This window comes from Panthera onca, chromosome B1 (genome assembly GCF_046562875.1).
Source record: "Panthera onca isolate mPanOnc1 chromosome B1, mPanOnc1 haplotype 2, whole genome shotgun sequence".
NCBI classification, from domain to species: Eukaryota; Metazoa; Chordata; class Mammalia; order Carnivora; family Felidae; genus Panthera; species Panthera onca.
This window is the reverse complement of record NC_138342.1, coordinates 5,120,222-5,144,307: the sequence shown is the minus strand read 5'-3', so window position 1 is coordinate 5,144,307 and position 24,086 is coordinate 5,120,222. Positions and strand designations below refer to the sequence as shown.

Sequence of the window (24,086 nt, the reverse complement as noted above, 5' to 3'; positions counted from 1 at the left end):
AAGAATGTGTTGCTGGGCGCCGTGTGGTGGGGCATTTGCCATGAAAACGTGAATGAGAAGAGAGTAAACAGACAACAGGTGGGAGAAAATACCACCGGGGAAATGTAAATCAAACCACACTGAGACACCACGTCGTGCCCACGGGGATGGCGATCACCAAACAGACAGTAGGGAGCGTCGGGGAGCTTGCGGAGAGGTTGGGGCCTCGAACCAGCAATCAGAGACCCATCTTAAGGTAACTAAGTGTGACTGAAAAGTTCCATCATCACATTACAAGAATTTCATTGAGCTGAAAACTATAAGAAAAGGAACCAAATGGAAATACGAGGACTGCAACATACAACCCCTGAAATTAAGAACTAAAATAATGAGTTTATGAGTAAACTCAATGCCCCCGCAAAGCATCAACTAGAAGATGGGTTAGGAAGAAATATTCGAACTGAAGGGCAGAGAGAGAAAAAAGACTGAAAATAATGAAAACCAGACTTCAAAATACATTGGATATGGTAAAAGGCCCTACTATGTGTAGCGGGGGTTATATTTCTCACACCTCAGTGACAGGAGGGAAAAGGGACGGTCCCTCCCTTGCTGGCTGAGGCACAGCGAGAAACACTGGTTATTGCCTTGGCTTTGGAAGCGGGTGACAGTGCCACGGAAAGGCATTCTTCAATATCTGTTAAGAATCAACATCTCCACTCGGGACCAGTACGCCCCCAGTTCTCTGAGCTCTTGCATATAAACAGGAATTTATAAATGAATGGAAATAACCATAGATCCAACAACAGGGGAATGAACATCGCACCCAGCCGATAGATTACCACACAGAAAAAAAAAAAAAAAATACAAAGGCTATGAAGCAACGTGGACATGAGGCTAAGTATAGTATAAATGCATCTGATTATACAGAGACTGCACGGGAAAGGAGCCAGAAATTACATCACAATGTTGATGATGTGTTTTCCATCCATCAGCTTGTCAAAAACATGTAAAGTGTGATAACATTCGGGGTACCAAGTGTGGGCAAACACGACACTCATTTATTCTTGGTGGAAGCATAAATGATGTAGTCACTTTGGAGGGTTCTTTGCCTTTATGTTTCAAAGTCAATTATGTACATATCCTTTGACCCAGTAATTATTCTGCTAGAATGTTACCCTTTGCATATGTAGCAGAAACACATCCTAAGACAGGGGTATAGAAAGGTTCACTGAGCTTTGTTTGTAAAGCAAAGAAACAGAAACAATTCGGATTTCCATAAACAAAGAATTGGTTAAATAAGTTATGGTTTGGCCTCTTGAAAAAATAATATGCCAGATTTTTAAAAAATGAGGTCAGTCTGTAGGTGTTGATATGGAAATATTACCAATATTTTTATTAAATGATAAAATCAAGGCGCAGAATATTTTGGGGTGGTATAATTTCACTTTTGTGTATGCATCCACACATATACTAAATATGAGTAGATAAGGCTGAAAAAAATACTGGGGGTCAGAAGGGGTTGGGGCCAAAGGGGGGGAAAAACTAATTTTTTTTTTTGCATTTTAAGAAAATAGCTAATTATAGATCTACATGCAGTTGTAAGTAATAATACAGAGAATTTTGCCCTGTTTCTGCCAAGGGGAGCATTTTGTAAAATTATTGTATGTTACAACGTTATCGTGTCAATTATACTGACGCTGGTATAATCTTCCAATATTACTCAGGTTTCTTCAGTTCTACTTGTACTGTGTGTGTGTGTGTGTGTGTGTGTGTGTGTGTGCGTGTGTACTAAGTTCTATGCAGTTTTATCACCCGTGAACATTCACGTCTCCATCATGATGGACAAGACAACGAACAGTGAACACTCGCTTCATTCCTACAGAGGAAGGACTTTTATTTACGTAACAGTTGAAAACCCGTTAGACTTTTTAGGAAACCATTACGCGTATTTACCACCTTTAGATGGAACAGAAGTCAGCTGGGTGGAGGGATTCCTTCCCCACACCGTTCTTTACTTGAGACATCTAACAAATACTAGCAAAAACCGCTGGGAACGGTGACGTCTTGCCTGATTCTTCTATTCTCAAAACTCCCCGGAGCCTGGGAACGTTTCATTCACAGGCGGGAAAGAACCTGCGGGCTCAGCCTACCTCGCCCTTGAGCTGGTCCCGGAGGCGGGTGGCTTCCGCATGTGACACCTGCAGCACCCGGTGGGCAGAAGCCTGGTCTCTGAGCTGGCACCGCAGGGTCAGCACCTGGTGCTGGAGGTGCCCAATGCACAGCCTGAGGTCCTCTTTGGGGGTGTCTGTCTCCGTGCCCTGCAGCGGCGGAAATCACAGATCGCATGAAATGCTTAGGTTAGCTTATCTTCCAAAGCAACTTGCCTTAGCAAACAAACAGGATCCGTTTTCTTTCTTAATTCTTTTTCTGCCTACGTTTTTTTTCTCAAGTGAAAAATTTTAGAAAATAAAGTGGCAGAATCACCCCACATCCTATTAGCCAGAGTAATCATTGTGATCATCCGTGTATTTTCTCCAGTCTTTCTGCTATGCCCTTCCTTACGCATGTGTGTGTGTGTGTGTGTGTGTGTGTGTGTGGCCCATGCTGGGAATCAGGGTGTTGGGGGCGTCTAGAGAATTAGAGAATAACATTCTCGAGTGTGATTTTCAAGAGACACATGTATCTATCTATATCTTTTGCATATATTTTCAAAAATACGTAAAATGGCATGGCATTCCAGAATCTATTTCAATCAATTTCGGTCACCACGCCGCTGAAAAAAAGTATAATGAATGGAATTTAAGGTTCAAATCCAATTACGAGATGCTTATCACATTAAAGCATCATCTGTTGATATAAAAGAGGATACTGCATTTTCCCCACTTTTCTTAAATCAGTACATAATTGTCTCTCACTCTTTTTGGGTCAGACATGGGCAGCTTTCACATGGACGTTATGGGGAACTTCTGGGAGGCAGAAAGGCGGGAAGGAGAGGTAATTTAGCACTCTGGGAAGGGTGATTAAATGACAGTGATGCTACGTCCCCCGATGGTTCTGGACTCTACAGTTTTATTTTCTAGTAACTTCTATACGGAGACATGTACACTCAGGCACGCACACACACACATTCTTTTCTACATAACATTGAACACACCATGTATTTTGCATCCTGCTTCTCCCTTTAATACCATGCCATGAGCATTCTTCCAAATTAGTAAAGAATACTGAAAACACTGTGTTAGCACACGGGAAGCCTTCTGCACCGTGCTGGAGGTGCAGGTCATTCTAAGATTCTGCTGCTGTAACCGAGGCCGTGATAGAGACTCTGACACACGGCTCCTGCCCAGACTCTGAGCCCTTCCGTGGGATCACCAGGGAGGGGGTTTTCTGGGTCCAGGACCCAGAGTATCAAGAAGCTCCCAGTTCCCATGAGAAAGTGGCCTGTGAAGGAGCAAATCTGCTAATCATGGCTCCATTCGCGGGAGCCCAGGAGCTCGAGGCTTCCCGGACCCTCGTCCTCACTGGGGTGGTCCACCTTCCAACTAAGGCAGCCGCCCTGGGAATCTGAGGCCTGGGAAGGCCATGCCTGCCTTGCGCTCCTGGCCCCGGGTTGTGAGCCATCCTGCCGGGAGAGGAGAGAGAACACCGTGTTGAGGACACAGCCTGCCCCACGGCTGATGAGGCCTCCGCCTCGTTAGCAAGGAATCCGAGAGCAGGATGTGGTTTTCTTCTAATTAATAGAAATTTACAGAGCGTGGGCCTGAGACGCACAGGCTGGGCCCCGTCAGGAACAGATGGGTTCTCCGGATGGCTCCATGGAATCCGGCTCTAAGACTTGCAAAACAACTTGGCCTTTCTGGGAAGTTTGGTGCCTTTGCTGTGTCCCCCCCCCCCCCGGCCCCCCCTCCCCTCCAGGACTTGGACGAGGGCTTTGCCCCAAGGATCCTGAGAGAAAACCCCCTGTGCGTTCTAAAGAGAATGCACGTGTGGGGTGGGGGCCAGCAGCCTGGTGAACGGCCCCCGTGACCCACTTGTTCCCTAACAGACTATCGGCACAGGCTCTAGCCACACGCCGTACTTGGGCTGAGAGCCACGGTGCACACGGCCCTCTGGGAGCTCTGTCTGCAGGGGGGGACTGGCAGGGCGTGGTAAGGGGAAGGCCAGGAGGCACTGAACCAGAGGCACCCACTGCCACCCAGGCGGGCGGTGACGAACGTGTCACAACTGCTCTGTGGGCGGGTCAAGGGCCACACAAACCTGTAGCATTTGCCGATTTCCGTGGTGTAAAGGTCCCCACTGTGAGCCACGACACGCTATGAAAATGGCATCACGCCTCCACCCTGAGGCCGTCCTGGGGTGCCAGGAGGAGATGCCCCCCAAAAGAAGACCCCGCAGATGAGCCACAGGTCCCAGGAGGAAGTGGGGTCGAGGAGGGGCAGAGCAAGGACGCCAGCGTGCAGAGGGTAGGACGTATGCAGCAGTAGCCAAGGCTGCCGGGCTCACGATCCGCCAGGAGGAAGGTGGAGTTCACACCAAGTGCAAGAGGAAGAGGCAGACGGGTTTGAAGCAAAAGAACAACCCGATCGGGTTTTGACTCCGGATGATGGAAAGGGGAGGCTTCCTCATGCTCTGCCTCTTGTCCATCCACAAACCTCATTTCTTTCAACTCTGGTTCTTGTCTGGAATCCTCCCTTCTTTCAGCTCCAAATTCCTCCGCTCTGGCATCGTGTCTTGGCATCATCTCTTGACTGCAAAGTCGTCTTGACTGTTCCCCTGCATCCCCCTGGCCCTTTGCCTCACAGCACACAGTGATCTTTTTACAAAAGAAATTGAACCATGTTGTTCTCCTGCTTAAAACCCGCCAGCGGCTTCCCATTGCACGTACAAAGGATCCTAACGGGGGCCTGCAGGCTGTCCCCCCTCTGCCCCGTCTCACACCACACCCACCCTTGCCCACGTGATCCCACCACGCTGGCTCCTCTGTTCTTCCAGTGAGCCAGGCTCACTCCTGCCCCAGGGCCTTGCCACTTACTTCCCCCTCTGCCTGAAAAGCTCTCTGCCTGTTGTTCCTTCCCCACCTTGAAATGCTCAGCTTGATATGCCTCCCCTCTGAGTCCAGTCCCTAGCAGGTCTGACTGGCTGAGATTGGACAGCTACAGAATCTGGGGAAATGCATAAAGCAATTCTTTGCAAGCATTGAGTGGCAGCCGAGGCAGGGCTACAATCCTGGAGGGAAAGGATGTACATCAAGGTGAGCTCCATTTCTCCCTGGATTTCTCTCTGGAGCATTTTCCAAAGCCTGGGTCAGGAGTGGAGCCCAGGCCGTGCGGTGGTCCTGCTAGATGGAGGGCTCAGAGGCTGGGGTTCAGAGGCGCTCTGATATCTGGGTCTGGGGAACAAAGTAACAGGAAGGAGAGAGCCTGGCACTGCCCTGGAAATGCCCCCTTGGGTCCTTGGCTGAATCCTAAGCTGAGCAGCAGAGTGTGGGACTCTGGGGCCTCACAAAGGAGAGCAACTGGTCGGCCGATTGCTGAAGAGACTTCAGCGGTCGCACACTGTCACCAAGTTGGCAGACTTTTGGCCAAGCCCCAGTTGAGTGTCCTCGGCAAATACTCAGGGGCCTCAGCTGCTACCACTGAAAGTCCGGGACCCAGGAGCAAGGTCCACACCATAGGAGGACAATCAGGCCCTAGGACTGGGTTGAAACTCACATACACCTGCACAGGAATGATACGGTCTGCTGATCATCCCACTACCTGCCAGAAGAAGACACACTCAACATCCTTTAGAGGGAGCTAATAATCAGGAGTCTCTATCACATCTCATCCTACACGATGTCCAACATAAAAAAGTTTTTGAAAATTCCCAGACACATGAAGAAGATGCAAAATGGGACTTAACCAAGAAACAAACAGTTGATAAAAACAGACCCAGAGGAAAAAAAAAAAACAAAACCAGACCCAGAGATATCTAGATATTGGCATTAGCAGACAAGACCTTCAAAATATAGGAAAGATTGGGGTGCCTGGGGGCTCGGTTGGTTAAGCATCTCACTTCAGCTCAGGTCATGGTCTCATGGTTTGTGGGTTTGAGCCCCACGTCGGGCTCTGTGCTGACAGCTTGGAGCCTGGAACCTGCTTCGGATTCTGTGTCTCCCTCTCTCTCTGCCCCTGCCCTGCTCGCACCCTGCCTCTCTCTGTCTCTCAAAAATGAATAAATGGTAAAAAAGATTTTTTTTAAATATAGGAAAGATAGACAAAATGAATGAAAAGATGGGAGTATTTCAATAGAGAATCAGAATCTGTTTAAGAAGGATAAAATGGATATCCTAGAGCCAAAAAATAGAACAAATGAAATTAAGAACTCATAGGATGGAATTATCAGAAGATAGGACACAAGAGAACACAGGATTAGTGAACTAAACACAGGTCAATAGAAAATCCAAACTAATGCACAAATATTTTTTAAAAAGGAAGAAACAGAACAGTTTCCAAAGATGTGGGATAGAGTCAAAAACTCTGGATATCCAGGAAATGAGAGAAAAATAGGACAGAACAACATATTTGAGTAAATAACGACCCCAAATTCTCCACATTTGATAAAAAAAACCCTTGAGTCTACCATTTTAAGACGCTCACAAAAATGCAAGCAGGATAAATATAAATAAAACCACACCAGGCACATCATAGTCAAATTGCCGAAAGCCAAAGATAAAAAGGAAATCTTAAAGCAGTCAGAGACAAAATAACACATGTATTTCAGAAAAACAAAACCAAGCAAAAAAAAAAAAAAAAAAAGAACTAGAATAAAAACACCACCAATTTTTGAACAGAAGCTATGGGAGCCAGAAGGCAATGAAATGAGATCTTCCAAGGGCCAAAAGAGGGGGAAATATCTGCCTACCTAAAATTCTACATCCAGATCCTCACCAGAAGAAACAACCAAGTTCTTCAGACAGAAGGAAAACAGATCCCCAGGACTGAATGCACAGCACAGAAACGTGAGGACATATGGGGAAACGTAGATCATTGCTTGCTTTAAACAACAACAGTAACAACGCCTCGTGACATTTATTAGACAGAGACATAATATATACGCTAAAAATGAAGAAAAGAAGAAAGAGGAATGGAGATAAACTATTAAAATTTTTGCATTCATCATTAATAATTATTCACTTATTTGGGACTTCTGCATTACCTGGTAAACGTACTAATGTAAGGTGCATTTAAATAATTAACAGGTACACTTTGAAACCTCTAGGGCAAATGCTGAAAGAATGAGGAACAGAATGAGCTAATGGAGAAGAAAAATGAATAATAGAAAATATTTATGAATACCAAAAGCAAAGGCCAGAAAGGAGAAACAGAACAGAACAGACGGAACAAAAACCCAATTCTTCATCACATGCATGAAATGTATGTGGACCGAACACCTGAACTGAAAAGCAGAGGCTGTGGAACTGAGCTAAGCGAAAACACACCAGTCGCATGCTATTTCGAGGATGCCCATGGGTTGAATGCAAAAGGATGGATGGTGTACAAGAAGTTGAAGATTCCATGAAAACACTAAGGGAAAGAAGCTGATGTGCCTACTTTAAGGTCAGACAAAGTATAATTTGGGCAAGAAGGCTGAGAGATAACGAGGCATGCTTCATCACGATCAAAGAATCAAGTCAGCAGGAGAACGTAATTTTAAGTCCGTGTGTATCTTATAAATAGTTTCCATGGGCACCTGGGTGGCTCAGTCGGTTGAGCGTCCAACTTCGGCTCAGGTCACGATCTCACAGTTTCGCGAGTTTGAGCCCCGCATTGGGCTCTGTGCGGACAGCAAGGAGCTGACTTCAGATCCTCTGTCCTCCTCTCTCGTTCTCTCTCTCTCTCTCTCTCTCTCAAAAATAAATAAACGTTAAAGAAAATTTCCAAATATATGAGTCAAAACTAATATAACGCCAAGAAGAAATACACAAATGCACACTCAGAGATTGCAAATGTATCTCTGTAAATAACAAAACACATGGACAAAATGTTGGTGAAGACACAGAATATCTGATTAGCACAATTAACCACCTTGGACTGGTCACAATCCTCAAGAACTCTGGAATATTCACTCCTTACAAGGACCTCCAGGATACCTACCAAAATAGACTATAACCTGGTCGCTAGAACAATTGCAAAGACTTAAGTGCACAGATCACAAAAGAAGAACCTGCTGAAAATCAATGATCTAAGCTTTCAACACAAGACGCAAGAAAAAGAGCAGCCAACTAAGTCAAAACAAAGGGGAAGAAAGGGAGCGATTCTGTAAACAGAATCCGGTGAAATAAAAGACAGACATAAAATGAAGAAAATCAGCAAAACCCAAAGAGAATCCTTTGCCACAAATGACAAAATTGCTGCAGAGAGAGAGAGAGAATATGGGTCAAAGGGCTCAACGCTAGAGATCTTAACAGATATGCAAGACCACCATGAGAGTGATGAGCATTTCTTCCTGCGATTCCTAAACATTGATTACCGTCCACACGTGTGGACAGCGACCCGGGGAAGCCCACGTCTTGGCCAAATCACAGACGTGGTCAAGTACAGAGCTGGGTTTGACCTCAGAGTGAGTCCTAAAGCCCCTCTTCTTTCCATTGTCCCTTTTAAGACCCAATGCAGAGCCTGATGGAGGTGTTAGCCAACCTATGGTGGTGATCGTATTGAAACATATAAATGTTTCAAGTCAACACGTTGTGCACCTTAAGCTTATACAATGTTCTATGTCAATTATATCTTTAAAAGAGAGAGAGAGACTCATAAAAGAGAGAGAGAAAGAGAGAGAGAGACTCAATGTGAAGAATTAGGACCTGGACTGCTTGAAAATCTCCTGGATCTGAAAATATGAGCTCTTTTTTAAAAAAACAAAAGAATTTTTTTAACGTTTACTTATTTTTTGAGAGAGAGAGAGTGTGTGAGCGGGGGAGGGGTAGAGAAAGGGAGGCACAGAATCCGAAGCAGGCTCCAGGCTCTGAGCTGTCAGCACAGAGCCCGACGCGGAGCGTGAACCCACGATCTGCGAGATCGTGACCTGAGCTAAAGCTGGACGCTTAACCGACTGAGCCACCCAGGCGCCGCTGAAAACGTGAGCTCTGATGTCAAAGTTGAACACGGCCCCCTCCGCCGCCATCCCACCCGACACCCGTCTAAACAGCCTGAGCAGAGGGGCAGGCTTGTGTCTCAGGTTGTGCACAGGAAGGGGCCGTCCGGGTGGGAGTCCACCCTTCCTGCGACCTGACAGCCCAAGTTATTTAAAGTTCCCTGTGCCCGCGTTCTCGCATCTGCTAAATGGGGATGATGATCGTCCCTCCTCCGAGGGCTGCTGGACGCTCACCTGAGGAAAGGGGACGCTCCGCACTCTAGAAAGTTAGCAAGATGATGAGAAGGCACCGATTCCAGATCAACCTACCTGGGGGCCGTTGCTTGCCCTCAGAGCTCGCCCTGGGTCTGCAGAACACCATGGTCTTTTCTCCTCCTTTTCCAAACGTGCTTCTCTCGCTCCTGCTCCGTCGATGTTTCCTCGTGGGGCGCTGGATACCTTGGCACTTCCCCCCACCAGCGACGAGGCGGCTGAATTGCCATCATTTCTGGAATTCTCCATGCGTAAGGAAGGCCCCATCCACCTGCCAGCCAGACCCGGTTTCTCCTCCAAGGGCGGCCCGTGGGCTTCTGCGGTCAGTTGCCCTGACAGCTGAGTCACCTGCACCCCCCTTTCCACAGCACCCCCCTTGCCCCCCGCCATCTTGCTTTCCCCCTGCGGACCCTCCTCCGCTCTCACCAAGCGGCCCCCAGCTGTGCTGGCCCCCAATGCGACTTCTGTCTCCAGGACGCGGATCCTGCTCAGAAGATGGGCGTTCTCCCCCCTGAAGGCCTGGACCGTGTCTTCTACCCCCAGCACCACGCCCTTCATCAGCTCTTTGTAAGTGACCCCGAGCTCCGAGATCAGCGCCTTGAGCTCCCGGTTTTCCATCGTGACGTGCTCCATCACACCCTTGGATTTTCTGGCGCTCTCGGCCGTGGCTCTCTGAAGCTGGGCCAGGCGCCCTTTCAGCTGCTCGTTCTCCTCTTCGAGCTCGGAAATTTTGCCGTAACTTTTCCCATTGCAGTCTTCCAGGTCAGAAACGACCTGCCGGTATTGGGCCAGCTCCCTCTTCAAGCGCGCGATGTCTCCTAGCAGCATGCTGTTGTCCTGTTCGAGGGCCGCGATCTCTGTCACAGTTCTCTCCCTCTCTTCCTCGAGGGCGCACGCTTTTCGACGGCATCTCTCTCGGTCGCCCCGCAGCTCGGCGTTGTCACGTAAAACTTGGCTTCTCTCTCGTTTCAGCCCAGAAATGAGCTGGTGAAACCTTCTCTTCTCTTCTTCAAGGGCTCTCAGTGGCTGAGAGGGCTGGTTCCCACCCAGCTCGGAGGGCCACTCTGGACCCGGACCCACGTCGTCTAAATCAGGCACCATCCCTGGGAGAGCGGTGCTGGTCCCCAGGACCTCTGTCCCACCTGGTCCGACCTCTTCGTCGGTCCCCCCGGGTCTGACCTCTCTGGCCAAACAAATATCCGAGCCCTGGTTTGCCAAAGCCTGCTGGGAGTGAGCATTCTCCGGGGGGCTGTGCTGTTTCCGAGCCAAGCTCTTGCTTCCTCCAGCCGGTGTGGAGGTTGGCCACCATCGCCCCCCGCCCCCACGCTGCAGGATGGAGAGTTGCTGGGAAGAAGCTTCTGCCTCCTTCCCAAATTCGTCTCTTCTGAGCACAGACCTGTCAGGCTGTTGGCTCAGAGCCCACGGATCACTGGTAGGTTCGGTTCCCCTGGGTGGCAAGGCCGATCGGGGAGTCAGTGTCAGACCTCCCTCCGCCACCGGGGAGAGCGTTTCCTGGTGCTCACGTTCCTCGGGGCCAGGCTCCCCTGGGACATCCCTGTGGCCCAGACGAGCCCCTTCTAGACGCGGTGCTTTCTCCTCCTTCTCTCCTTGCCTTTGGTCCCCAGGGCTTTCCTCTTGCAGATTCAGAGCATTTGCAGACCACACGAGCGTTTCCTCCTCGCCCTGCCCTGCAAGGAGCTGAGTGCCTCCTGGACTTGGCCTCTGGGAGCCCTGGGCCCTGGCTGGGGGGGCCTCTTCCTCCTCCAGTGACGAAAGCCCTCCCTCCCTCCGCCTCCTACTCAGGGGTGCGGGACCCTCAGTTGACACGGAAGCCTCCTCCTGCAAAAGAGGCCATGGGAGCTTTGGCCTGGGCCAAGGGCAGGAGACAGAGGCCTGGGATTCTGAGGCCCCGTTCTCGACCGGCTCGCCCTCTGGGGCTCTGACGCCGTCCCCCGGGCTCGGGTTGTCTCGGATTTCCTGACTTAGCTTGCTCTTGTCACCAAGGTCTGCCTCCTTCCTGCCCCGACTCCTCCTCGCTCCCCACTCCTCGGTTCTCCACTCTGGGGGCCCTCCTCCCTCCTTCCAAGCGCCTTTCACATCTCTGGGTGACTTGAACTTGTGACTTGAGATCTGGGGGGGCTTGTGGCAGAGGGAGGCATTCTGGCCCCTTCTCCAGTGGGGATTCCGGCAGGTGGGTCCTCCGGCTCTGGGAGCAGGTGGGAACCTGGCGTCCAGTGTCCGTCGCATCTGGGATTCTTGTGGAGAAGCCTCCTGGAGCAGGAGCAGCGGCGGCAGGGAAGGGGGGTCCCCGGCCGGCCCCCAGGGAGGGAGTGTGGACGTCTGCACCAGGACCTGGGCAGCTGCTAGCCTCTGCTCCGAAATCCCGGCCAGCTCCACGGGGAGGAGTGAGCCATCCCTGTACTGGCCGGGGGGGCAGCCACAGATGAGGAGAAAAGTCTGCGCATCCAAGCTGGGCTCAGCCGGAGTCCGCTAGGGATGGGAAGAGAAGAGAAGAGAAGGGAAGGTGTGAAGCGGCCCCTGCCTCTCTTTAGTCCCCCACACCTCTCAGACCTCATCTCCTGATGCTCTTGGTGCTTCCCCACCCAGCCACACGGGCCTCCCTAGCACACCAAGCCTGGTGCCACCCCAGGGCCTTTGCACCTGCTCTTCCCTCTGCCCAGAATATCCCTCCCCAGATCCCCTCGTGGCTTACTCTCAACCGATGCATATCTCTGCTCAGACGTTACTTCCTCAAGAAGCCCCTGACCGTTTCCCCACACGGTTCATGTTCCCTTTTACTGTGCTCCCCTCCCCACATCCCGCTGCACATCTACGTGGGCATCGTCTAACGCCCCTCAGCCCTGCGTGTCCAATACGGTAGCCACAGGCCACCGGCCACCGGCCACATTCCAAGAGCACCGGACATTTCCGTCGTCGTGGGAGATCTAGGGGACAGGGTGGGGCAGGGCCCTGGGCCTAGACCAGTGCTGGGCCCACAAGACATACTAATTCAGTGCATGTATCCAGGGAGGAGACTGGGCCAGCTCACAGGCTGGGCTGGGGAGGGGCTGCTAGAAGGGAGGGGGGCCTGGGAGGGGCAACTTGGCTCCGTGCAGCCTGATGGACCTGTGGCCCCGGGCTGGGGACCCCCTGCCTGCCCACTCCCCACCCAGGTCTCAGGCTGTTACAGTGCATCCCCTCGAATCTCCCTCTCAGTTAGTTCCAGAACGTTCTTCCAAGCCCTTCTTGACCCCCTTCTCCCGCCGCCCACGCGCAGTAGGGCTGGAGCCCTGGGCTGGCAGAAAGCCTCCGACCTCACCCGTCCACGGTCAGATCCTGTGACGTCTTCCAGGGTCTCATCTGTGGCCTCCAGGCCTGCCACCACAACACAGGGGCCTCGCCCGGCCCCGACACGGTCCCGGGAGCAGCACGCCTCGGAGGGCTGGCCTGGGAGGCAAGAGGACCCCAAGAGTTAAAGAGACCCTCCTAGGGGTTTTCTCACAACTGTTGCCAGTGACTGAGCCCCCTGCACTTGGGAGGGCCCGGCTCTTCTCACGGACTCACGTCCTCTGAGCCCCAGAGACAGCCAATGGCCGCCACCTGCCAGGCAAGGAAACCGAGGCTCGCGGATGGGGAATGACTGTCGCCGATGAGCAGCAGGTCGGGTCTGGAAGCTACCTGTGCTGACCACAAAGCTCACGCAGGTGACGCATACCTGCCGTGAGACCTGCCTCAAGCCCGGCCCCCTCGTGGTCGCACGGGGTGCTGATCCCCCGCCCCACCCCCAGCCCCAGTCTAGCTGACGCTAGACTTCACCACCAGACGGCCCCCCTCCTCCTTCTTCCACGGACAAATCGGACCTGTTTGACTTGCCAGCTTTGCTCCCCAGAAATAGGATAGAGTGGGGGAGGGGGAGCGTCAGGGGGCCCATCACCGGCACCGCTGGGTGTAAGTAACCCTCTCGTCTGCAAACTGCATTTGGCCTCGGAAGGCTGTCCGCAAACCACAGACAGCTAGTTGGACATCGTGGCTTTGGGGCTCCCCAAGTGCAGCAGCTTTTGCAACAGAGGCTCTGGAAGCCGGGCCCAAGACTGTGACCAGACACATTGGTTCCCATGAGGGACCAGTTAGGGACAAGGGGCTCTGAGCCCTAGCAGCTCCCAGACCTCACACCTGTCTCACCCCTGAGCTGTCAAGGGGTGGGGGGTGGGGGACAGAACAGTCGTTACATGGTCTTCTGCAAAGACATCCCCTCCCGAGACACCGGCTGCCCCGTGCTAGAACGGTGTCACCTGGCTGGCACCCTTCTGAGGGCGGAGGGAATGAGCCTCAATGTCTAGGTGAGCCCACGTCAAGGACCTTGTCTGGACATCGCACATCCTGATCCCACCTTCTCCAGCTGTGTGGCATCGAGCAAGCGACACTACCTCTCTGAGCCTTAGCTTCCCCTCTGCAGAATGGGGCAGTCACCCCCCCCGCCCCACCCCCGTCCCGGCACACTAGCATGTCCTAAGCGAGCTAGCCCGTCAGCGGAGGTCCACGCAGGCACCAGACGCACCCACAGCACCCACACACCTGCTGAGCTTCTCGGGCCAGGGGCGCCGTGGGAGCAGAGGGTGGTCTGCAAGCCTCGGCTTCGGCAGGCATCCAGGGCGCCCTCCCCGGGCAGGGCCAGTGGCTCGTCCTGAAGCTGGCTCATGGCGTCCTTGAGGAAGACACAAGGAGGGAGCTGGGAGGATGCTTCCTCCAACGACTCGGGAGGGAGCCGGGTCCCCAGCTGAGAGCAGAGGGCATGAGGCCTGACCCCGGCCCCAGTGCTCTTGGTCCGAAGGCCAACCCCCCTCCTATTGGCACGACTCAGTTCAGCAGACAACGAGGTATGGCACTCGGTTCTCCGAGGAGTGTCTGTCCGGCCAAGATGCCCCCGGGCTCCCTAGAGTGGCACCACAGGCTCCCAGTCCCCTCTCCTTCCCGAAGGTCCTCTGTGTCCCCCCAGCAGAGGCAGGTGCCTGCCCGGGGGCCCCAGGCAGTCCTGTCCCTCAACCGTCAACAAGTCCCAAATGCTGCAGCCACGGGTCTCCGGGGGACACCCCTCCCCTTGGCCTCTCCCAAACGGCAAGCCAGCCGTGCGGACAGAGCTTCCCTGAGCCGGCACCTGCCCTGCAGGGCATCGTGCAGACACAGCCCAGCACCGATCCACTGTCCACGAGGGGCTGGGGACGGGCCCCCTCTGGCTTCCCACGGCCCCCACTACTTGGAACCAGGCTCTAATGGGCGCTGTTTGCTTCTGCCCCTGCTTCCCCACTAGACCTTGAGTCCTTCAAGCCTTCCACTTGGCCTCATGTGCTTGGCACCCTCACCTTGGCCTGGCACACATTAGGTGCTTAATAAATGTTTGATAGATGGATGGGCAGAACTTGCAGAAAGACAGGTATGCAGCACTTATTCAGCAAACACTTACTAGGCTCCGACTGTGTGTCGGGTGCTATTCTAGGTGCAGGGGTAACAGAGGAGAACAGGTAACATCATCCCCCTGTCCCCTGTCCCCCGGCTGCTCACCTGCTCTCAGCAGAGCCCTGCATCGACACCTAGCCAGGCCTCCTGTCCCCCCACATCCTACCCACAGTGCCAGGGACCCCCCTAGCTTGCACTCTCGCACCTACAAGGCCTCCTGTGGCTCCCCCTCCCCAGGCTGGGATCAGTTCAAGGCTGCCATAATGCAGCACTGTCGGGGTGGCGGCAGGGGGGCTGATACTCCTCACCCTGGTTTCTGCTCACGGTGGCCTCCCCGCCCCTCCCCAGCCGGCTTCTTGCCTGCCTCTGCACATCCGCATATGCTGTTCCTTCTGCCTGGCTACACGTCTTCCTAGGAAGGGAGGGGGTTGCCCGCACCTCTCTCTCCGCCCCTCCCTGCACACCCCGCTCAGCAGCGGAGCCATCCCGGTGAGATGGAAACCAGATCGGGTTGCTCTCCTGTCTCCAATGTCCCATGCTTCCCGCTGTGCAGAAAGAGGAAACCGCTGCCCGGCCCCACTGCCCCCACCCTCGTTCTGCTCTTTAAAGGGACCCTTCTCCCCCCACCCTGCCTCAGAGCCCTGCACCCCTAGTGCCTGCTGCCTGCCTCTCTTCCCACCCCTCTGCCCGGTTAACCTGCTCTTCTCTGGGCTCCGCGTAAAGGCCAGATCTTCATCGAGGCCTTCCCTGGCCCTCCCCCAAACCAAGTCCCTTCCCTCCCTCAAGCATCTTCCGCTCACTCTCTGGGTTTGGGACCTCCCGGCTGTCTGTGTGATGTCACGTCCAGCGTCCTCACAGACCAGGCACCTCAACCCTGGCTGCACCTTAGAATCCCCCGGGGGCTTTGCCACAGAGCAGGGCCTCGGCCCAAAGCCCCCAAAGCCAGAGGGACCTGGGCTCCGGCCTCGTGTTCTGCGTGTGGGGTTTTGATTTCATCAAAATCACCACCGGAAAGAGGGGGAGAAGAGGAAACGGAGGAGAGAGGAGGTCGTGAGAAGAAGAGGAGGGAGCAGGATGGACAAAGGGAGACAGAGGCTCCACGTGGAGGCGAGCAAGAGAGCGATGGCAAGGAGGAGGGAAGAAGGGAGGAGGGAGAGCCGGGAGGGCAGCGTCAAAGGCCAGCACCGCAGCTCCGTTTGCTTCTGTTTGGATTTCGTTCCGATACCCAGGTTGACTTCAGTTCAGTTCAACAAATACTTGCCGAGCCTCAGCTAAGTGACAGACCCTGTTCTGGAGTTGGGGACACCGTCGCGGATGAAACACACAGACCCCCCTGCCTCCGGGAGGCAATTTGGTGGGGGAGGGGGACATCCTAGAAGAAGGTGCTACACGCCCTTCATTTCACAAGTGACCAAACCACTACTCAGAGAGGGACAGTGGCCGGTCCAAGGTCACACAGCACACACGGAGGGAGAACAGAACCGGAGCTCGGGTCTTGAACTGGGTCCGGGCTTTCTCTGCCCTTCCCTGCCTCCCCACCCCCGCTCAGTCTTGTCAACCCTTCCTGCCTTTTGGTGCTCGGGGGGGGGGGGGCAGCGGCCCCCAGTTTTACGTGGCTTCAGCTTTCACATGCAATTATGGGGAAAGATAAGCAAAAAAGAGGAAAATGAGGAATACAGAGCTATCCGGACACAAACACGATCAGTGTGTCAGAATATATCCACCTGGGCTTTCTTCTATGCAGAGACACTTAAATTCTTCCAAAAGTCCGTTTCTACAAAATGCCCATCTTTGCCTCATGCATTTCTCATTTGATGATACGGAAGGATCATCTCCCCACAAGTTCTCCTATAACGTGGTGTTTTACGGCTGCCTCATAACCTCTGACAGAAGGGATGCCTTAACTTACCAAGTCAGGTCCTTCTAATCGTACGTTTAGGTTGTTTCCGATTTTCACCAACTATAAACCGCACTGGGGCACCTTTAATATTTGACCAATATTCAGAATAAAATGGAACTTTTTGTGTATGTGTATTTATTCTGTAACTAATGGACTTGATCTTTCTGTGGAAGACAGCTAGACATTCGTCTTTCCTTTTGTGTTACTTGCATGTCCGTGGCTTTGCTGTGTTTTATTTTTTGACCCTGCCGGCCCACGCTTTAAAGCCCTTGCTGACTACTGGAGTCCCAAGTATGCAATACAGACTTCTGCACAAGTGAGAGCCAGAGCAGGGACGGGGCTGCCTGGAACTTGAACTTGCTGCACAATGAAACGATTCCTGTAAACGCCACCAGGGGGCGCTCTACCCACACTGCCGGGGCAGAGACGTTCTGGGAGCTTCCCACATTCTTGATGCTGGGGTCACCAGGAGCTTGAACTCTGCTCTGGCATGACATTTTTAAGTGTGTAACTTTTCATCTCCCTGCACAAGCCCTCCCTCTAGGCCAGACCACAGCCCCTGGGCTGTCCCCTGCTGTAGCAGTCTATGGCCCAGGTCTCCCCTACCGGCCCCTGTGTCTGTCTCCCCTATAAAATTTCAAAGAGCAGGGTCACCCTTCCAGCCCCGGTGCCCTTTCTTGTCTTGCAAACCACAGTCCTTTTAACTTTCCTTTCACCCGCGCCCTGAGCAGAAACGCTCTCCCCAAACTCCTCCCCAGGCCACGGTTTGTCATTGCAGTGGCCCGTCCCTTCAGGGACCTGGGCCCCAAGGCATTTGTTCTGGAAACTGGATGGTGTGTGATCCCAGGCCAGTGGTGTGCCTTCTCTGGACTGTGAGGCTGGGTACAAGGACAGGGGGATTCCTGCCTGGCTACCTCCCAGCGCTGATGAGATCCTGCTTGGAAAAGCACTTGTAAATACGAAGCAAATAAAACACCTTCCCGTGACGGTTCACTTCACCATGACCCAGGACGCCCAGGGCACATCACAGGTAACCACTGGGCTGTTGAGGGGGTGGCTCCCCGATGACGGGTAACTTTTTATCTCATGTGCTTCCCCGGAGCTGGACGCCACCCGGGGTTCCCAGTGCACTGCCGTTGTGAGGCCGTCCCTCCAGCCAGGATTTTCCATTTTCCATGGGCAGCGGAGCAAATCTCTTTTCGTGGTCGCTTGCCCACTGAACCGCTAGCTTGCCAAGCACCTCCCGGCCATGGTCAGGGCCCGGGGTTCAGGGCTGACTCAGACGAGGAGCAAACACCAGCCAGGCCCTGCACAGTGAGAATTAAGGCCTCCAGAAGTGGGTCATGGCACTACAGGGGCACTGAGGAGCGAATGAGCTGGATGGAGGTCAGGAAAGTCTTCTTGGAGGAAGTGGTATTCTCACTGAATGGAGAGAGGGTAGCAAGGGTGTTTAGAGCAGCCGAGGAGAGCAGGTGGTAGGAGCTTCCGGAAGCAGGGAAGGCTGCGGGCTGCAGAAGATTCTAGACACAGGGAAGGCTGCGGGCTGCAGAAGCTTCTAGACACAGGGAAGGCTGCAGGCTGCAGAAGCTTCTGGACACAAGGAAGGCTGCAGGCTGCAGAAGCTTCTAGACACCGGGGAGGCTGCAGGCTGCAAGAACCTGGAGCATTCAGGGACCTGCAGGAGTTCAGTGTGGCCAGGACAGGGTGGGGGTGGGGGGGCTAGTGGGCAATAAGCCTGGAGAAGGAGCCCAGCCTAGAGTGTGGGCACCTTGAAGGCCATGGGTAGGAGGTTGAACTTGATCCCAGAGTGACAGGTGCCAGGAAGTTTACAAAAGGAGATTATTTGGGGGTTACCATGCCTATGCAGACAAAGGTGCTGAACACCTGCCTATAGCTCTATAGCTCTTAAACCCCGCCCCCCTCTTCCCCCCCGCCCCCCCCCCCCGGGCTCCAACCCCTTTGGAAACATACTGTCAGCTTCGGGAAACCACACACGCGTGCCATGTTCTCAGAACTCTGCCTACAATCCCGCAGGAGTGCCACCACGGGCCACTAAACTTGATACAATTCTCCACTGAGACCCTGAAGGTCAACGTGTGGCTGGACAGTTTTGTTATCAGTAGGTTCTAGCACCGAAATTTTAAACCTCAGCTATACTCCCCTGAAAGCTGGTACCTGGCTGGCATTTTACACCTCCCCAGGAGCTCTCTCCAGACAGCCATTTTTGACCCCAAAATGCCCCAAGTCGGGGCTGGCACTGCCCTCTGAGAATAAGACAGGCCCCGGCAGACTGTCACAGCCTGTGGCCCTGGGTCCGGCCCATATTCTTTTTTAAAAAATATTTATTTACTTCTTTTGAAAGAGAGAGAGAGAGAGAGCAGGGAGGGGCAGAGAGAGAGGGAAACAAAATCCCAAGCAGGCTCCAAGCTGCCAGCAGAGCCTGACACAGGGCTGGAACCCACAAACCGTGAGATCATGACCTGAGCCAAAACCAAGAATCAGTTCAACCGACTGAGCCACCTAGGCATCCCCAGCCCCTATTTTAAATGCCAGGGTCCCCAGCAGCGACCCACAGACTGACCGTCAGGCCCCTTCCTCAGCCCCACCCCCTCCACCTACGAGGTCTTGTCATCCTGTGCAGGCAGGGAATTGTCATAGGAACTTTCCCAGCCCCTGTCCTGAGCTAGGGCCCAAGCCAGGCGGAGGCACCAACGGGACACCCATTAGTACTGACTACTATGCCACCGACCAGTAAGTGCTGGAGGGCAGAGCATGGTCCAAGGAGCCTGTGGGGGCACAGCTCCTGCCCCACTACTTAGCATGTCCGTGACCCTACTATGAGGTTATGGCCTCTCCGTGCCCTCACTTCCTCCTCTGTGAAATAAGGACAAAATAGTGCCTCCTTCCTCAGATGGACTAGAGGAGTGACAGCTAAAGAGCACGGAAAACCACACATGGCATAAAGATGCCATTGTCAATATCCACCCAGGCAAAGCTGGCCATGCAGCCCGTGTCCCTGCCACCTCGCGGGTCTTCACGACTGTTTGTCCAGAGGGGTACTTGTTATGGATTGAATTGTGTCCCCCAAATTCCCAAGTTAAAGCTTTCATTTCCAGTATCTCAGAATGTGACCTGATTTTGGACATGGCGGTACAGAGGTCTTTGCAGATGCAACCAGTTGCTATGAGGTCCATTAGCGTGACTGGTGTTCTTAAAAAGGGGGACGTTTGGGCACAGAGACAGACAGAGAGGGGAGATATGCCGTCAAAGCACAGAGGGAAGACAGCACCCACCAGCCCAGGAGAGGGGCTCGAACAGACCGTCCCTCACGGCCTCAGAAGCCCATGAATCCTGCCACCGCCCTGACTTTGGAGGTCAAGTTCCAGAACTGCCGTCTCAACCACTGTGTTTGTGGCAGCTGCAATAAATGACAATTTCCGTACAGACACGATTTATTTTCCAGAATTACAATAACGTGCCAATATAAAAATGTACACTTCTTTCCTTTTATCTGGCGAATATAATAGAGGAAGAATGAATAGACCACACAGAAGAGAGGAAACAGGGGCAGAGGGTTGCTATTTTCTTTTTTAAAAAATGGCCACAGAGAAACTCATTATTAAAATGAGCCAAGCGGGCTGCCCTTCGTTCCCTGAGAAAACGTAGCACATTTAAAGGTCTAGTTAATTTGAAAGAGATTTATCTCATCCAAAGAAAAAGTGGATTCTGTGTGTGTGTGTGTGTGTGTGTGTGTGTGTGTGTGTGTGTGTTAGCTTGTTTAACGAGTGATCTTCTTTCGGTAAGGTTGCTCACTGATTTTTCCTTAGATGTAATTTGGAGGGAGGCAGGATCCGGAGCTCTTGTAAGGAGCTGAGTTAACTCTCCCTGCCAGGGAGGCAGGCTGGTTCAGGAGGAACAGAGCACTCTGGACTCCCATCAAACCTGGATCGGGCTCCAGGTCTGCTTCCCATTAGCTGTGTGACAACAGATCGACGCACTACCTCTCTGAGCCTCCGTATCCTCCTATGTGGAGTGGGGATACCATTAGTGCCCACCTCACAGCCTTCTTGAGCACTGGATGAAAACAATGCCTTTGAAAAACCCCCAGGAGGGTGCAGAACACAGGGCAGGAATAGGTTAAACGTGAGCTTTTACTCTACTGTCAGTCAAATGAAAGAATCAATGTCCAATCTGCTCTTGTTTGCAGATCGTAAGAAGTTCGCTCAAGGTCACACAGCTAGTCATTAAGAGAACCAGAAAGGGACCCAACCCTGTGTGCATAGTCCTGGGGACCCCCTGGGTGATGGTGCTTGACCGAAGCTCCAAAGAGCCCCCGGACCTGGGCCCTGCCCTCAAGGAGCTCACAGTCTAAGGAAGGAGAAGTGAAGAACCATGGACGGCACTCGCTACCAGTCCCCACCTTCGGAGTTGTGTGGGAGGAGGGAGAGGGGGTCATCATCTTCGGAAGGAAGACTTTACGGGCATGTGGCAGTTACATAACACTGCACACCCAAGGGACTCAGGGGCCTGGCACACAGCCTGGTCTTGTAACAGCTGGACAGACAGATGGACAGGAGGGAACGGATGATGAGGGATGAGGGGTAGCTGGCTCCCAGTAGAGTGGCTGGATGCAGAGGCGGACAGCCAGATGGTGGGGTGAATGAGATGATGGAGCATGGGTAGACAAGCAGATGGATGGATGTGCAGGCATATGGGTGAACTGGTGGATGGTAGACGAGAAGGTGGACAGATGGGCAGTGAGGTGGCTGTGCTGACGAACGGGTGGGTGAAGGTGCGTGACTGGCTATGCAGATGGGTGGGTCAGATGACTGATGGAATGAAGGATGGATGGATGGGTGGGTGGATGGATGGGTGGGTGGGTGGATGGATGGATGGGTGGATGGGTGGATGGGTGGATGGGTGGGTGGGTGGGTGGATGGATGGGTGGATGGCTGGGTGGGTGGGTGGATGGGTGGATGGCTGGGTGGGTGGGTGGATGGGTGGATGGATGGGTGGCTGGGTGGGTGGGTGGGTGGGTGGATGCCTGGGTGGGTGGATGGATGGGTGGGTGAGTGGATGGATGGGTGGGTGAGTGGATGGATGGGTGGATGGATGGATGGGTGGATGGATGGATGGGGCTGGTGAGGCTGGATGAGTAGATGAAGAGGAAAACTGGGGGACGGAGGCGCTGGTGACTTGCAAGGGGCTGTAGGAGAAAGAGAAATCCGAAAACCTACTGGTGCCTTGGGTTGCGGCCACTTACCGGGCTGCACTGACCGGCAGAGGCAGTGCTGCGCGCGCTCTCCCCGGGGGCTTGGGCGCCCAGCTCCTCTCGCAGGCTGCGGTTTTGCTGGGCGAGGTCCTCCACCTGGCCCTGCAGGCCGATCTCCGACAGCTTGAGCTCGTAGATGCAGCAGCGAAGATCCTCCAGCTGCCCGCGGAGCCGGCGTTCCGTGGCGCGCTGCTCCCGCAACCGGCGCGCCGCTTCGTCCCGCTCGCGCTCGCCGCGCTCGGCCCGCGCCCGCAGGGCGCGCAGCTCCTCGGCCTCCCCACCGGGGCCGTCCGGGCAGAGGGCGCGGGGGCCGCGCGCGGCCGGGGCGTCCAGCTCCGCCAGCAGGAGGCCGGCCGCGTGACAGAGGCGCCGCACGTCCCGCTCCAGCCGCCGCACCTGCTCCCGCAGGCCGCGCTCCTGCTCGCGCACCAGGGCCAGCTGGCGCCGCTGTGTCCCTCGGCAGCGCTCCAGGGCCGCCGCCTGCCGCCCCAGCGCCTCGTCCTTGCGCCGCAGCCGCTCCCGCAGCCGCCGCAGCCGCCACCGCTGCCGCCTGGCCGCGCGCTCCTTCTCCAGAACCTACAAGTTGGCGGTGGAGTGAGGGCGTCAGGAAGTCAGCCCCGCACACCGTGAGCTCCCCGGTGATGCTTGAAAGGAAACTGTGCACTGGGCCGGGTGGGCGTCAGCTGGTGTGCACAGGGAGGCGCGCACTGGTGGTTCCAGTACCGAATACCTCGGCACCACTTTATAAAGAGCTGCCTCCTGGACCCGCCTGGGTTTCCCCGCTTCTACCCAGGACCTCCCACATCTCTCCATTTCCATACCCCTCAAGTGTTCACGCCTGGCCCTGCAGAGGTCAGCCAGCCCTGGCTTCTGGCTGCTGAGACAAACCACAGCAGCCATATTGGGAATACCCCCCAAGAACTAGGTACGGTTACTCCCCCCTTGGGATGCTCATAAGTGGCTTGTTGCATCATCAGTCTCCACAGCCAGGATTCCAACCTCCGTGTATCTGAAAGGTCTGGAGAACACAGCTCTCTCTGTTCTTAGACCTAGCCTCCCTCCGGGCCCTTGAGCTGTGAGCTGGACTGGGGTGACCCAACCACTGGGTCACAGGAGTCACCCGCGAGTCCTGGCCCAGTTTCCAGAATGAATCGATCACAAGGGGTCGAACTACTTCTATGTGGAGCTCTCTCTCTCAGCCACTCGTGCCTGCCGTCGGCCGGGAGATCTGGTGGAAGACAGAACTGAGCGTGTGCGGAAGGCGAAACCTGGGGACCGCTTGGCACGCTTTGTTCGACAGCTTGGTTTGGGGGATGTGGGGCAGATAAGCCTGGAGTCCGATTCCCCGGGAGGAAAACTGTCCCCAGCTATCCCGTAATCGGCGGTGCGTTATCCCCTAGATGGGTCTGCCTTTATGGGCTTTCAGAAGGACCACAGGTCACTACAGAAATGAGATGGTTTTGCACGCAAATGCTTCCTGGGAACATTGACGCAACAGGACAAAACCGCCGTCTGGCCCATACTGGGCATAAAGAGCAGAGAGAACTCGTGCACGCACCCCTACAAAACTTGCTCCGAAGTGTGGGCATCTCTGGGGAGAGGTTCGGGGTTAGGGGGGCTGGGCTGGGTGGTAGCTGGGGCAGGCGATCTCGGAGGGTCCCTGAGCAGAGCACCCGCACCACTCTGACTTTGTGCCCCTCATCTGGACGTGGGGCTCCTGACCCGTCTCCCCAGGAGCATACGGGTTACAGGAGACGGTGATAAGGAGGTGCGTGTAGAAAAGGCGTGCGTCCCACACAACTGCTGGTCCCGCGGTGCCTCCGAGCCCCCTGACAGTGCTGTCCCTGCTTGTCACCCTCGTCCTCTGTCTCCCGTCACACTGGGAACGACTCGTGACTGCAGGGCTGTGGCTGACTCGTCTTGGAAAACCTACATGTATATCGGGCACGGCCCCAAGCATATTTATTGAAGCATTTTCCACGGAGAGGTGGCATTCTTCCTTCTGGGGACCCACGCGACGCACTACCTTTCACGTGAGTGACAGCGTGCTAGGAGCTGAGACGGCCAATCAACTGTACTTTCTGCACCCAAGTTCAA

General features: G+C 54.1%; 1 protein-coding gene across 3 annotated transcripts in view; it reads right to left on the bottom strand.

Annotated features, from left to right (window-relative positions):
- Positions 1 to 24,086, bottom strand: part of LOC132692732 (janus kinase and microtubule-interacting protein 1) — a 249,392-nt gene that overhangs the window by 78,693 nt on the left and 146,613 nt on the right. For all 3 annotated transcript variants that reach the window (XM_060655463.3, XM_060655464.3, XM_060655465.3), the window contains exons 4-8: positions 21,981 to 22,565; positions 13,939 to 14,068; positions 12,683 to 12,810; positions 9,421 to 11,853; positions 2,130 to 2,297 (exon numbers count right to left, since the gene is read on the bottom strand). In XM_060655463.3, the coding sequence (XP_060511446.3) occupies positions 2,130 to 2,297; positions 9,421 to 11,853; positions 12,683 to 12,810; positions 13,939 to 14,068; positions 21,981 to 22,565 (3,444 nt within the window). The remainder of the gene's footprint in view (positions 1 to 2,129; positions 2,298 to 9,420; positions 11,854 to 12,682; positions 12,811 to 13,938; positions 14,069 to 21,980; positions 22,566 to 24,086) is intronic.